The sequence below is a fragment of the Asterias amurensis genome, chromosome 2 (genome assembly GCF_032118995.1).
Source record: "Asterias amurensis chromosome 2, ASM3211899v1".
Lineage (NCBI taxonomy): Eukaryota > Metazoa > Echinodermata > Asteroidea > Forcipulatida > Asteriidae > Asterias > Asterias amurensis.
Genome location: NC_092649.1, coordinates 16913106 through 16928578, shown reverse-complemented (window position 1 = coordinate 16928578; position 15473 = coordinate 16913106). Strand labels below are relative to the sequence as shown.

At 39.2% G+C, this 15473-nt stretch overlaps 2 protein-coding genes across 4 annotated transcripts in view; one reads left to right on the top strand and one right to left on the bottom strand.

The window, feature by feature from the left end:
* Window positions 1-1240: 1240 nt before the first annotated feature.
* On the bottom strand, window positions 1241-4446 carry LOC139950787 (EF-hand calcium-binding domain-containing protein 10-like). Its single transcript, XM_071949599.1, has 4 exons — window positions 4244-4446; window positions 3029-3193; window positions 2351-2441; window positions 1241-1736 (listed from the first exon to the last, which is right to left on the bottom strand). Exons 1-4 carry the CDS (start codon window positions 4344-4346, stop codon window positions 1691-1693), a joined length of 405 nt encoding a protein of 134 aa, XP_071805700.1. The 5' UTR covers window positions 4347-4446; the 3' UTR covers window positions 1241-1690.
* Window positions 4447-4498: 52 nt separating this feature from the next.
* Window positions 4499-15473, top strand: part of LOC139950768 (nischarin-like) — a 33086-nt gene continuing 22111 nt past the window's right edge. Inside the window, exons 1-5 of one of the 3 annotated variants that reach the window (XM_071949581.1) lie at window positions 4499-4715; window positions 11577-11840; window positions 12790-12934; window positions 13853-13917; window positions 15024-15119. In XM_071949581.1, coding sequence (XP_071805682.1) covers window positions 4617-4715; window positions 11577-11840; window positions 12790-12934; window positions 13853-13917; window positions 15024-15119 — 669 coding nt within the window. In that variant the 5' untranslated portion in view covers window positions 4499-4616. Of the gene's footprint in view, window positions 4716-9016; window positions 9545-11576; window positions 11841-12789; window positions 12935-13849; window positions 13918-15023; window positions 15120-15473 lie in introns of those variants that run through there. The other 2 variants (XM_071949573.1, XM_071949589.1) reach the window with 2 other exon arrangements.

The window sequence follows — 15473 nt, the reverse complement described above, 5'->3', positions numbered from 1 at the left end:
AACTGTTAGTGCGCACATGCTATTTGCAGTTAAAGGAACACATTGCCTTGGATCGGTCGAGTTTGTCTTTGAAAAACGTTTGTAACCGTTTGTTATAAAAAGCATACGGTTAGAAAGATGATTTATAAGTAGAATACAACGATCCACACAAATTTACCCTCCAAATTGCGTGGTTTTCCTTTACTTTGCGAACTAACACGGTCGGCCATTTATGGGAGCAAAACAATTTGACTCGCATAAATGGCCAACCGTGTTAGTCAACGAGGTAAATGGAAAACCAAGCAATTTTGAGTGATACTTGTATGGATCATTATATTCTACTTTTAAAATATCTTTCTAATCATATGCATTTTTTTTTTTTTTACGGTTACAAATGCTTTTCAAAGACCAACTCGACCGATCCAAGGCAACGTGTTCCTTTAACATACTTCATGGGAAGGGTCTAATACATGTACAACCACAGGCCAGCTTAGTTTATGACAACACAGTCTCTTTAAACTTCTAATACCTGTACACACAGACTGACTGAACAACAAATAAGTGAAAAGGCTAATTATTTCTCATCTTTCACTGTTTCAAGTAAGTTTTTATTTACAATTTTTACAACTCAATTTCAATAATGAATATTTTGGAACACCTTTGGATTACATAGCAAGCTTTCATAGAAATTAGGAAGACCAAGTATCTCCATGGGAAGACCAAGTTGTTTGTTATTCAATGTTACGAGTAACTCTATTATAACAATAGAGAGGTTTCGCAAGTGTACGGATACAGATACAGATACGACGACACTTTGTTTGTTCATGTGACGCGTATCCGCTACTATCGTATTTTGCACACGCTGTACATACACGTTGTAGAAAAGCGGATACTGTATTGCAGACTTTTAGTTGTATTTTTGTCCCAGATCAAAAACATTTCCCATGGAATTGCTTTCAATGGTATCATGCTTGACATAGATAACAAATTGTTAGTCATTTGCAAGCAAAACGATGAGAAAATGCAGTGTAAAAAACACAGGGTCTCTATCGGTCATGTTTGTCAGAAAAACACTCATGATGAATGCGAGCGCACTCAAGTGAAACATACCTATAGTTTGCGAAACAAAATCCAACACGCGGCCAACGGATACGGTTATCATATCCTCATCTGAATCTGTATCCGCACGCCTACGAAACCTCTCCAATGTTGAGACATAAACTATTCTTGCTGAATAATTTTGTTGTCAAAGATTTAACAAAAATTGTACAGTAGTCACAAGGTTGTGGGGTCTAAATCTTTGCCAAACTAGGTTTCACAACGACCAAAGAATAAATAATGTTGAAGAAATATTGATAACCCGCTGTAACCCGCATTCCCCTCCCCTCCAATGATTTCCTGACAGCTAAGGATTGAGGCTGCATGAAGGATTTCAGCCAGGCAGAGTGATCTCAACATACAATAGATACCCTATTATTACGCCCCATTGCAAGGCCTTGAACTTTACTTCTGAAGGGGCACAGCAATTCCCCCATGGTAAGGGCATCTCTATGATGAAAATGTAAATTTGTACGGGAACCTTGCACAGGGCACCACAGCAAAAGAATAGGGCACCATGGCAATTGCTGTGGGTGCCATGGGTTATTTCTAGGCCTGCCATTGGTCAAGTATTGCTGACTTCTATCCACTGATGTACAGGCACCACACTTCTCTAAACTTGCTCAAATGTTGCTGACGCTTTCTTTAAACCAGTTTTTCTGCAGGCGAAACACAAAATAATGTTTGAGGCAAAAAATAGATCACACAAAGTTTAAAGTACACATGAGCGGAGACAGTCTGTTGTGATGGGACCCGAGGCCTGATCTTTCACAGTGACAATGAAGGCGATTGCTCCAACAAATTTACAATTTCCTCATAGGGTGCTTTTTATGCCAAGGAGAAAATGCCTTGTTGCCCTTGCACTTTCCGAAAAAAAGCATACAGTCATATGGGACCATAAAAATCTCTCTGAATAAAAAATGTTCTTTTTATAATAGAATAGACAGTTCTATGTTTTGGTCAGCACAAAGACTTCAGAAAAATGGCAGCTCGAAGCCTTAAACACAGAAACTAATAAGTGAGACCAACAGTGGTTCTATTAATCTTGGTTTTACCCATTGTATACACCGATGTGAGTTAAGCACTGTATACTCAGTACTTTCCTGAGCAATGTGAACAAAATCACAGGCATATTACTCGGGTGGGATTCGAACCTACAAACTTTGCATCTAGTGCAGTGTCTTACCAACTAGACCACCGAGATTGCCTGGTAGCTAGAGGCAGTTCAAATCCTACAGTGATTTGCTTTATTTGTTTTGCGTTGTTGACTTACACTTCTCTTCTGAAGGTATCTTGTGTAATCATGTCCATGTCGGAGCCAGCTGGACTGGGATCAACATTATCACAGCCAAGAGTTTGGGTTGCTGATGTGGGGAAGGACAAAACAAAGTTGGTGTAAATAAATGCATTCAATTCTTCCAAATTTTACATGGATGATTTGAAAATATTGTCAAAATATTGAAATAAAGAAAAATAATATGAGAGAAAAAATGATTACTTGGGTTGGTTTCATTCTGACGATGGATTCTTAAAATAAATGAGTGCATATGTACTCAGGCCTGTCTCTTTCATCTTTGAAAGGGCAACGCCATTATTCATTTTTCAAATGGCACTTCCAACGGTTGCAAACCGACTCAGACACCTGGGAATGTGGGGAGAAGCAGACCATGAGCCATCTCCTGTGGTGTCGACAACTTCATTCACTTTTCACAGCCAATGACCTTTCCGCTGCAAACCACGTTGCCATCCTATGTGCGGACCACTGGAGGGACACCATATAAAACAGGAAGGACACGATGAAGAAAAATGGGAAATCTTCAAGTCAATGGGCAACTTTGAAGGGGCACCAAAGACAAGACTAGGGGCAATGGAGCCCATGGCCTGTGTGTTATTCCAGGCATGTAAACCAGCAAATTTGAATGTCCCATACTTGGTTGAGTTCAATACTTACATTCTTTGTACTGTTCTGATGTTATGAATCCTTTCTTAGTCGGATCCAGCATTCCAAAAACAGACTCAATATTGGACTCGTCAAACAGACACGGGAAGTCAAGTTGCGTTGTTCTGGATTCTTTAAGTTTCTCCACATAGTCAATCATGAAGGTCTTGGGATTATCTGCCAAAAGAATTCAAAGTTAATGCAACAGTAGACCCAGTAACAAACTGTACTCCTTTTTAAAAATTTTGTTATTACTCCTTTTTTCGAAATGTTGTCATTATCTGTTGCGATAATGACAACATTTCGAAAAAAGGAGTTGTCATTATCTGTTGCAATAATGACAACATTTCGAAAAAAGGAGTACAGCGCCCCAGTTATAAATACTTTTTGAGAACTGCTTGTTAATTCCAAACTTTTGAAGGCAAATGAGTGGCATTCCATTAAATGTACCTACATTATCAGCACACAAAAAATAGACCAGACCCAAAGTGGTGAAGCAACAATTGCATTTATTTATTGACTTGCAAAAACAGGCTTAGATTTGTCTAGTTGCGATAGACGGGCGATATAGGAGGGTTACGCTATCGCAACTTAGATTTGTCTTCCTATATTACATCCTTACTTATTAACTGATTTTAGAACTCTCTAGTAAAAACACTAACCATAAGCTTATGGTGTTGAATTTATATTTTGTTTTAATCGAGCAACGCGAGACGCAAACTTTTGTTAATGACAGCCAGTCTCTGAATTTTTGTCTTTAATTTAAGACTTAATAAGACCATGAGGGCAAGTCAAGGTCATTTTCATTTTGCAAAGCCCCAAAAAGACACATCTCTGATCTCTGCATTAAAATCTCACGGAGGAGAACAAAGATGCTAACAAAATGGGGTGACCGCCAATGATACTCCCACTCAATTGAAGCTTCAAGTGTGAACATTTTCAAGGGACATGTGGATAAATTCCTAAAGAACGTCGGGGGGCTCTACATAAGCTTTTCTAAGCTGTCTGCCCCAGTAACCAGAACCACCGTCTCCTCCCCAGTTGTGTGATGGTGTCGGTGGATTCAAGTAAGTTCAAGTAAGTTCAAGTAAGTTCACTCTAGTCAATATGATAGTTCAACCCAAACTATTTTACCCACAGTATCCCTTGTTGTTTGTTTTTTAACTTGATATTTCGGACTAAAAATAAAAGTAAACACTTTTTCAAGTAAATTTTGTCATCTCATACCTGGTCTATGAAAAACAAGCTGAGCTGTAATGTTATCAAACAGTTCCATTATTCTCTGCTTCTCTATGTACTCCTGAGCTTCACTTTGTCTTGGAACAGCCATTTTTGATAACTTTATTCACGAAATTTGCAGGAAAACGTCGAACACTTTTCGCTCATGCACAACAAAAAACTTGTTGACACACAGTGTTGCCAGGCGCAGACATCAGATTGATAAATATAGCGCCCTCTATTGATATTTCTGAGCCAATGTAAACATGGCGCTCGACATTACTTGTTTTCTGCGGACGGAAGCAGACACAAGTCACGACATCCTGAACTAGTTCTCGGTTCTGGCTCTAATTTCTGGCTCTGGCAGGATTGAATAAAAACCATGGCACAGTGCGCCAACAGTTCTGAAGGTACCATGAGTGAAGGCTCGCTTAAACGGGAGGTTCGAGTTGTTGCGGCAAGGGCTGTCGAAAATCACACGGTAAGCTCGTTGACGTTGACGTTGTATTTTGGACCGCTCTCCCTCCCCTCATATATCATCCACTCGGACAGTATTTTGGACCATGACACTTGGTCTTCTGCTCCATGGTCCGCCCAGGCCATGGCTGCACATGGTTTTCATGGGGAGGAGAATTTCTATTTTCAACACCAAGCAGTATGACCGGGGTCACATCCATATCCGTATATTATTAATAAATAAAACAATTGAAAGCTCATTGTCAGCTGACACTTCCTTCCACGCCCACGCATTAAAAGTTTTAAAATTATCTTCTTTCTTTGACATGTTTTCACCCGTTTTCATTCACTTTTGAGACTGTTAGTAAACAGTACTTTAAAAAAATGTATTTTAATTCAAATAAAATAGATACTCAGTCAGCAGGAAGCAACTTCCAAATAGTTAAATACAACATAATTTCTAGCTAGGCACATATACCAGAAAATACAAGAAAACAAGGAGGTTGGGGGGGGGGGGTACTCTGACTGATCATGCAGTGTGTTTTGGGACTTGTTGTTTTATTTTAATTTTAATAAAACCATTTTAATAAATATATTAGTTAATATAATTCTTTCTCTTCATTTAATTGTAGAACTATTATGTGTATATATGTTGGGCGCGATCGGTCAATCTGCGCGATCAACCGATCGCGCTGCGCTATCGACCGATCGCGCTGCGCTATCGAAGTATCTATTGGTCGCGCAGCAATCCGTCGATCGCGCAGCAATCGGTCGATCGCGCAACAATCGGTCGATCGCGCAACAATCGGTCGATCGCGCAACATTCGGCAACGAACATGCGCGATCAACCGATCGTGCGGGAATGGCTCGGCGCGATTGGCCGATTGTGCAGGAATGATTTTGCGCGATCGGCAGATTGTGCAGGAATGGTAATGAGTGATCGGCCAATTGTGCAGGAATGGTTTTGCGCGATCGGCCGATTGTGCAGGAATTGTTTGGCGCGATCGGCTGATGTTCAGGAGCCGAATTCACAAAGATGTAACATTGTTTGTAACTGCAAATCAATCGTAGTATGACGTCACTATATAAATCACTATGGTGATACTAAAAATTTGTCCTGCTATGAATTTTATTGCTTTGAGAAATTGCCCCAAGGAATAGTTTACCTGCACGATCGGTCGAACGCGCAAACCCATTCCTGCACGATCGGTAGATCGCGCAAGGCCTTTCCTGCGCGATCCGCTGATAACGGGAAAAAATACTCGTAGCGCAATCGGTCAATCGCGCAAAGATGTCATTGCGCGATCAACCGATTGTTTCGCGATCGACCGATTGTTGCCCGATCGACCGATTGCTGCGCGACCAACTGATCATAATGTGATCGTTCAAAAGCGCAGCGCGATCGGTTGATCGCGCAGATTGACCGATCGCGCCCAACATATATATTACCAGAAAAAAGAATGGCGTTTTAAAGAAAACTTGAGTGTGAAAATTTTACTGTTTTCTGCCATTATACTTATGACAGGAAAGTGGGAGTAGAAAACATGTATCAGAAGTAATTCTAGCATTAAATAAACAGCAGTCATGCTTTGCTTTGTTTTTAAATGTTTTTTTTCTATTGCTCGTTACCCTCTGCTGGGCGAAAAGTTGTACTTTGTTTTCCCGGATATAGGTCGTTTGGCCATTAGCCAATTTAGCCCTTTTCCCAGGCACTTAATAATAATGTGCATCATATGAACAATGCAAAATCTTACCTTTTTGTAATTTCCTGACCATTGGATATAAAAACTACATTGCTGACTGTACAAGGAATATGATATCACATGGTGAGTGGATTCAGCTAGTTCACATTAGTTTCCAAAAATGTGTTGTATTGGTCTTGTTTTCCAGAAGTTTTTGAGCTTTTCTAGTATTTTTTTTCCTTTGAAAAAGATCATAACACTAACAGTACTACAAATAAAACCTTTATCTCGAATAAAGGAAATACAACAAAAGTTCTTATAAAAATGAGTCAATTTCCAATTCTCAGCCTGTGAGCCACGACCGATAATCTGTCATGATGGTGGAATCTTAGAAGGCTGTGTCTTAACTCCTATTGCGCTGACTAAACAATGGTGGCAGCCTGGCCATTCTTGGATGCCATAAAATGTGTCGGGGGCTGTATGCTTCGTTTTTGGAAGGGCAAGGGCACCAAGGCATTTTCTTCTTGGTAAAGGGCACCCTATATGATGAAAGTGCAAATTTGTACTGTAACATTTCAAGGGCACCAAGGCAAGGACCAGGGGACACGGAGGCAATTGCCTTCGTTGCCTCCGTGAAGTATCAGGCCTGATAATAATAATAATAATAATAATAAGACTTGTAATGCGCACATATCCACCCTGCTGGGTGTTCAAGGCGCAGTAAAACCAAAAACAAAACAAAAACAAAACACAACACAAAGAAAAACAGACACAACAAAATTAGTCATTGAAAACCTGTGACATAAGATAAGTTTTGAGAAGAGACTTGAATTTTGCAGTACAACAAAGTGACAAAGGCCTGGAATCAAGGCTTACAAAAAAAATTGCACGGAAAAGGGGGGCATTGTAAGCATACTTTCCAGTACCTTCTTTCCCTCTTTTTACAGTTGAAACAAAACATATTTTAAAGAACAGTAATTTCATGCCTGCCTACTACACAATTTGGATACACACATCATCAGTCCGACTAAAAAAACACCAAAATATTCAGGGCTCTCCAAAGTTAAAATAACAACGATCGTTGACCATTCAAGAACAAAATTGACGTGGGTACATTTATGTGACCCGCTACGTGAAAATGAGTAAGATGTTGACAATTTCAAGAATTGAGTTGTATGCATGGCTGGAAGGAACACACCAGCAGCAGTAGTGTCTAAGCTTTGGGGTGTGTCGCGTTGCTGAGGTACTCCCGTTTGAATTAAGCCAATACATTATTTTTTTCTGAAAAACGAGTTAAAAGTAAAGTGATGTTTTAAACTACTATTTCGCGCGAATATATGATCACAAAAGTATGATCACAAAATTGTTGTAATCATAGCTTTATATTGTCTAAAGGTAAGTGTTCTCAAGGTTAACCATGCAAATAAAGAAGAAGAAAAAAATGTTTGTTTTTTGGTGGGGTTTTTTTCCACATTAAACTGTTCATAACTTAATAATGCATTGGGCGACATCTGACTCATTTTCACGTAGCGGGTCACATATGTACATGTACATCCATTGGAAGTGGTTTTATGTTTCCAGTATGTTGTGCCACCATATGTTGTGCCACCATACACATCATGTACAGTTAAATAGTTTCAAATGTTTGTTCAACTTGTTGAGAAAATTATATTAATTTTGGTTTTTACCCATACACTGATGTGTGTTAGCACTGTATACTCAGTACTTTCCCCCCCCCCCCCCCCCCCGAGTCCTGTGAAAAAATATCACAGGCATATTACTCGGGTGGGATTCGAATCTCAGTGTCTTGCCAACTAGACTACCGAGGTTGCCCGGTAGCTAGAGGCAGTTCGAATCCTATGTTTTGGCAGCGGGTACCGCAACGATTTATAAGAGATGTTAAATTTGCATCGGGGTTAAGAAAATGTAAGCAAGGACTATTTAAGTTAAAGGCAGTGGACACTATTGGTAATTACTCAAAATAATTATTAGCATAAAACCTTTCTTTGTGAAGAGTAATGGGGAGAGGTTGGTGGTATAAAACACTGTGAGAAACGGCTCCCTCTGAAGTGCCATAGTTTTTGAGAAAGAAGTAATTTTACACGAATTTGATTTTGAGACCTCAGATTTAGAACTTGAGGTCTTGAAATCAACCATCTAAACGCACACAACTTTGTGTGACAAGGGTGTTTTTTTCTTTCATTATTATCTCGCAAGTTTGATGACCGATTGAGCTCAAATTTTCACAGGTTTGTTATTTTATGCATATGTTGAGATACACCAAGTGTGAAGGATAGTCTTTGACAATTACCAATAGTGTCCACTGCCTTTAAACCATCGAATGAGTATTGCACATTAATTGCTTTTAAAAAAGTTCCGCTTTTAAACTCAATGATGGGACTTTGCCCAAACTTCAAAGCTCAATCTATTATTTACTTTTAAGATCCTATCTAACCAGGGAGTGATTCTAAATCAACGGATCAAACTTCAAGTGCTTCAAACTCATATGATTGGAAATGGAATAAATTAAACAAACAATCAAAAATACTATTTTGTGATTAAATATTAACCGTAATAGCTTAGTAGCATTTATAATGGCAAGTATAGTTTACATTTAGTGCATTCATACGTGAAGGCACCTAGTAGTCATGTTTAAATGTACTGTAAAATGAATGTTTTGTAAGCTAGTTCAACATTCATTCCAGCTAATTTCGGAATAGGAAATCGTTCAAGTGTGATGATTTATTGGAATAGAATTTGAAAATCTACTTCATCAGGGATTCACGTGTCTATGAACTGTCAGCAGGAGGAACACAGAGAATGAAAACTCACTACGGCGTCATCAACACTGGATCATTTGCCTCTTATGGATGGAAATCTTCCTTCATTGAACAGACATCACCTTCCTACACAGAACGGACAAACTTTTGAATGAAAATCTCTGGATTACTCAATCCACCATGAAAATCTCTGGATATAATTTATTTCCTCCTAAACTTCACCATCTTCCTTGCCAGCCAAAGAGCTTTGGATTTGTCATCTGCTTCATCTGAATTTTGTGTTGATTGTTCATTTTTTGAGGGAGCAACAAACTGGTTTTAGGATGTGGATTACAAACAGAGTTGTTTTGTTGGAAATACCGCATGTGATCCTTACCAGTTTTGATTATATGGTAAAGTTGGCTACTTACATGTATGATTAAATGAATCAGCATTTTTTCTGTGTTTATTTATGAGTTTAATATAATTTGTTTACAAAACAAAAACATATATGGGGCCACTGCAATAACTAAGGGAATCAATGTGTGGTGAAGAGGTTTTCAACTAGTGGTTAATCCCAACGAGGCCTGGTTCTTCATAATTTTACCGAGACGAAGTCGAGGTAAATTATCAAGAACCAGGCCTCAGCGGGTTTAAACCACTAGTTGAAAACCGATTCAACACACTTTGATTCCCATTCATAAATACCTTTTCAGTCAAAAACATCAACATTTTTAGTCAAAAAGTAAAATAAATGCAAAAATTAATTGTTCAATGATTTCTTTCAACACAACACCCCGCCAGCTATGAAATGGTAAAGCCCTCCGCCGCCCTCGGGTAAACAACTCCTTATAAGGGTATGCTGTGCCCGTCGCACGTATCGCGTGATGTGGCACAACTGTTTCAGCCGTTGCTCTCGACCAATACGAATGAAGAAACTCTTATAAGAACAGGTGCAAGCTTGCGTGTCACACCCATGTTTCAACACTTTTTACTGGTCATAGTCAAAGGTTTATACACACCCACGTGACGCGCTCTCCACCGATAGGAATAGCGAAACTGTCTGAGGTATTTATGAATCTAAAATGAAAACCTGATTGTATGAGTAGCCTAAAGTCTCTGGTGTTGCCCTAAAAACTTTCTTTTCTGTGCTTATGGATAAAGGTATTATTATAGGTTGACATTGTGTTAATATTTGAAAAGCAAAACATTTACAACAAATCAACAATATTTACAAATTTTATCCTGTGATTTGAGGTGGATGTTTGAAGAAAACATTAAGCTGCATTTGATGTCAGGGTTTTTGGGCACGAGTACAGTTTACTTATTTTGACTTAATTGCAATTTGATACTCTTACCATGGAGAAAGAAAATGTCCATGGCCCTACTTGGGCAATGGACAGTGACCATGGACCTCCATGCAGTGACAAAGTATGTTTGACTACTTTCCATGTATTTTTTTGTTATTCTGTTTTTGTCTCTCTTCTTAATAATCTGTGGACAGAAAATGAAACCTTGAACGTTTGAGCATTGAGTACACACTCTACATAGACCATGACAAACATTAAACCAACCAGATAATGAGGTGATAAGTTTGTTGGTACAAAAACCGCCACCACACAACCTTGTATAACTGTAACTGTCTCTAATGGAGGACCTTCCGATGTTTCACTCCAATTGTTCAGACAAATGGTACATGTTATTTTCTGTTGTAGTTTGCAATCATGGAATTTTTTCAAAGTTTACTATTTATTTAAAGTGTCTTCCTATGATGTTCACCATGCAAAGCTTTCCAAAATACTTTTTTCCCCTTTTGTTTGATGTCCTTGGTTTGAATGTCACTACAAGTACACTGATGTTTGTTGAGTTGAGGAATCAAGGACTTCTCTTTGTTCTTCCAATCTGTGGACTTTTAGCGATGTCCACTGTTGGTTTTGTACGCAAAAGTTAATCCACTACTACGTCCTCACTCTGTCAAACCTACCCCCATGGTCAAACACACATGGATCCATTTTGCTTAAATTCTTGGTGTTAATGGGTAGACAGGCTCAGAATGCTGTACATCCTGTGAAAACAAAGTACATGGAGTTGGTCACAAACTCAAGAAACTTGTACAAGTCCACTTTATGTAAATGAGAAACATTTTAAAAGTCCTTGATAGAATTTTTTATCTAGAGGATTGGTGCTTGTATGAACGTTAAAAATCTGTATACTTGTTTGTTTTGTTGTCATTTACCTTTGGAGAAAGACTCTGCTAGGGTCGAAATGTCAGGCTGTTAACTATTTTTTGCAACTTTATAATCTGTGAGCTTTGTAGTTTAAAGCACCTGGAACTGTCCATTATGGTTCTTGTAGAAACCATTGGTCTTCTCGCTATTCTAACACCACCTAGCCTGCTACAGTTATTGCCAGGAAACTAATATATTTCTGATTATGGTTCCGCAGGCCTATGTCATTGAGATCATTGTGGGCGATTGCAAGTGGACCATACAGCGACGCTACAGCGAGTTCCACGACCTTCATGAAAAACTGGTGGCTCTTAAGAAGGTAGAGAAGGCACAGCTGCCTCCCAAGAAGTATCTGAGGAACCAGGCCAAGAGCTTTGTGGAGAAACGTCGCCATGAATTGGAGGTGTACCTACAAACTCTGCTGGATGAGAGTAACTACTTGGTCACTCCGTTGCTGCACTTCTTGGAATTTGATATTTATGTAAGTTAGTTTAAAAAGGTAATTGTTGAAAACCAAAAGCTGTCTTTTAAAATATGAATTTGTAATATTTCATTTTGAATCAAAAGCTGTACTTTGTACTAACCACTTGGCTCTAAGATTTCCAAAATATGTCCTGTGATTACCTGCAAATTAATGTTATTTATCCTTTGGAATTTGTTTTTTTGAGAATACCATTCTCACAATCAAACCATGACTAAAGAAAGAAAAAACAAAAAATGTTATAAATAAAATGCACAGGGATTTGTTGTCGTCTTTTGAGAAAATGCTGAATGTGTTCACCATGAGTTGGCCCAACCCTTGGCTGGAAACCATGGCCGCTTTTCAGACACGGTATGATGAACTCAGACTACCTTCTCTATTCCAAATTGAACGATAAACAGTGGTGGAAGCCTTAAGATCTCTTGTAATCCTTGTCTGTATAACAAAATGACTTGAATCAGGGATTACATAATAACCACGGAAAAAACGGAGATTTCAAGCATGAATTCCAGTGCCCTTTGTCCCTCTTTTTCAAGGGCAAAAAGATGGTAGCACAGTAAGTACATGCCTGTGCTTGCTGCATAATGGAATGTCCAGGCATTTGTGTGTCCAAAAAGGCTGTGCGTAAACCTGCCTCTTGTTAACTGGTTTAGTGGTATACATGTACCGTGTACACATACCTTATTGCAAATACTTGGTATGCGCGCTGTAGGCGTTAATGAATGAGGTGCATGCTGGTCTAGTTAGCCCACAAGTTTGATCCCTAGCTAGACCAGCATGCACCTCATTCAACAGTTAGCGCTTGCTGCACAATGGGTATTTGCGAAGAGGTCTATAGGCAATGCATGCAGTTCTTTGTTTTAGTCTTTGCCTTTGAAACCCCTTGAATAGTTCCAACAAAAATTCCCATTGACCACTCGTAATAAATACTTATCTTATTGATTGATAGGATATTTATGGAGTATCACAAGCCTTGGCTACTGAGCTTTTTGAGAAAGGAGATGCCATCGTAGCCTCTGATGATGTTTGTGAGATGACACCAATGCAGCTGTATGCTATCACTGAGAGGATGAAGCTAGCTCTACCAACATGTGGTGAGTCTTATTTATTATTGTTTTTTAGCTTATCAAAAACATTTCAAAAGTCACAGCAAAACGCTGAATTGTATTTGAATTACAAACATTACAATAAATATGTTAAAAATTTAAAGATTAAAACAAGGAACACCAAGAAAAAAACAATAAATATTCAAGTTATAACAAAGGTTACAACAGGACGAGAGCAGTTACATGAAAATGGGCCAGCCAAATGTGGAAATTGAAAAAGTTAAAATCAGTTAGGCTCTATTTAAAATTTGAGTGAGGTGGGGATTGCACTTTTGCTGTACCTATCAACTTTGGAATTGGGTTCATAAAATGTGTGCGTGTTTCTAAGACACTGAAGTCTTGGGTGTTAGGCTGTGTCCATATAGGCAGATCATACAGCCACAGCTACTGCTGGATTTCCCTGTCATTATGCAGGCCTGTGTGCTTCATTTTTGAAAGGGCAAAGGGCACCAAGGCATTTTCTCCTTGGTAAAGGGCACCCTATAAGGAAACTGTAAATTTTTACTGTAGCATTTCAATGGCATAAAGGGGACATCGCCTTCGTTGCCTCCGAGAAGTATCGGGCCTGATGTCTGGTACAATAACTTGCTTAGTCACATATGTACCGCTTACATTTGAATTCCTCGGACTATAGAGACAGTTGCTATGTCAAATGGGTCGGGGCAAGCCTTTGCATAGAAACCTCAAGATGAGCAAACCCTGGTACCAGTGTGTCATGCACATTCACCCAGAACTGTGTATGGGTGCTCACCGTCTCTTACGTTACAACGCAAAAGCTTCCCCCTAATCATGTGACAAAGCAACTGTCTAAATAGTCAGAGGAGTTCAAAATGTAACCAATGAAATGAACTGTACATATTATTTATGAAATTTGATGAGCTGATATTGTTTATTTGTTTTCAGCAGCTGATGATGTACGCAGTGATATTGGACACATTATGGACTTTATTACCAGACTCAAACTTATGAGGGTAAGAAATTATTGATTATAAAGAATGGTTTGAAAGAATCATTTCAACCTACCCACTATGACTCTGCTTATTATGAGAAGAGAAGAAAAACTAGACATACCTACTCAGAACACAACATTACTAAAGCACAAACAAATCAGAGTCATGATGACAGCCAAAATATGATTGATAAAAACCAAAACTAAATATTCTTTATCCCCGATGCAAATGAAACATCTCTTATATGGTTGCGGTACCCGCTGCCAAAGCATAGGATTCGAACTGCCTCTAGCTATTGGGCAACCTCGGTAGTCTAGTTGGTGAGACACCACTCTAGAATTGCATGGGTCGTGGGTTCTTATCCCACCCGAGTAACATGCCTGTGATATTTTTTCACAGGACTCGGGAAAGTACTGTGTATACAATGCTAACACACATCGGTGTATGGGTAATACACCAAAATTAAATATGATTTAGATTTTGTGTGGATGGATCTCTACTACCTTTTGTTTTAGATGTGCTGAGATTTCTGCTGAGTCGGGCTCAATTACTACTTACCACAGAATTCTGCACTTACGGCTCCCTATAGGCCTAAAACAATGATGCTAAGGGCCGAAATTTAGAAATCCGCGATTGGTTGCTTCAAAGTTACCAGGGCCCAATTTCATGAAGCTGTTCAGCAAAAAATACCGCTTGACGAATTTCTTTGCTTAGCAAAAATTAAGTGGGGCACCTGTCACAACAATGTAAGCTCAATGTAAATCCGGCTGGTAACCTGTCTATGTTAAGCTATACTTTTCTGTGCTTAGCAAAATTGTGTGCTTACAGGCTTTACGAAATTGGGCCCAGTAAAAATTGCCTTTTACACCAATGTGTTGTAAGCATTGTAGCAATAGACCAATCCAGTAGGCTTCGCCCACGACGCACGTGTGAGCAAGAACACGTGGGACTCTCCAATGCCATTCTGCACAACTTTGCGCGCGCGCCAAGATATGCGCACGCATGTCGGACCTTATTTGTTGGACCTTCGTTGCGTTGTGATTGGTCAATACGCAATGGGGCGGAGCTTAATGGATTAGTCTATTGTAGTATCCATACTATCCAAACCTGCTTCTTTCATCTTACAGATTGTAGGGTCCCGGAACAAGCTTGGTAGTAGCTCAAGGACAGTGGATCAGTTGCCCTTTGACCTTTCAAAGTTCAACAACTTAGAATACCTACAGGTAAGTGTCACATCAACCAAGTGAGTTCTTACATAATAATAGTATTAAAGTAAATATCATACAGCACAAGGCATTACTCTGTTAAATCTTATGCTTTACAAAAACTGAAAACTACAAAGAACGAGAGAATGCAAGTTGAAATTGGTGGGGTTTGAGGTTGGATTTGAAATTGTCCAGGGTAGCAGCTGTTCCAAGTGAATATGTTGGGGCAATCCTCAACTTGGGTGAAGTGTGTGAAAAAGCCTTGGAGCCATAGGATTTAATTGTGGTGTAGTGTGGTGGTAGTCAAGAAGTTTTGGGAAGAGGAGCGAAGAGATCTAGGAGGTTGATGTCGTCAGAGCAGCTCAATGGTGT

What these genes read in the sequence shown, in the direction of transcription:
- LOC139950787 (XM_071949599.1), bottom strand. Translation starts at nt 4,346, where the DNA reads ATGGCTGTTCCAAGACAAAGTGAAGCTCAGGAGTACATAGAGAAGCAG. An exon ending in GCTTGTTTTTCATAGACCAG is followed by an intron (nt 3,194 to 4,243) that starts GTATGAGATGAC and finishes TTCTTTTGGCAG; the next exon opens with ATAATCCCAAGACCTTCATG. An exon ending in GATACCTTCAGAAGAGAAGT is followed by an intron (nt 1,737 to 2,350) that starts GTAAGTCAACAA and finishes TTTCGCCTGCAG; the next exon opens with AAAAACTGGTTTAAAGAAAG.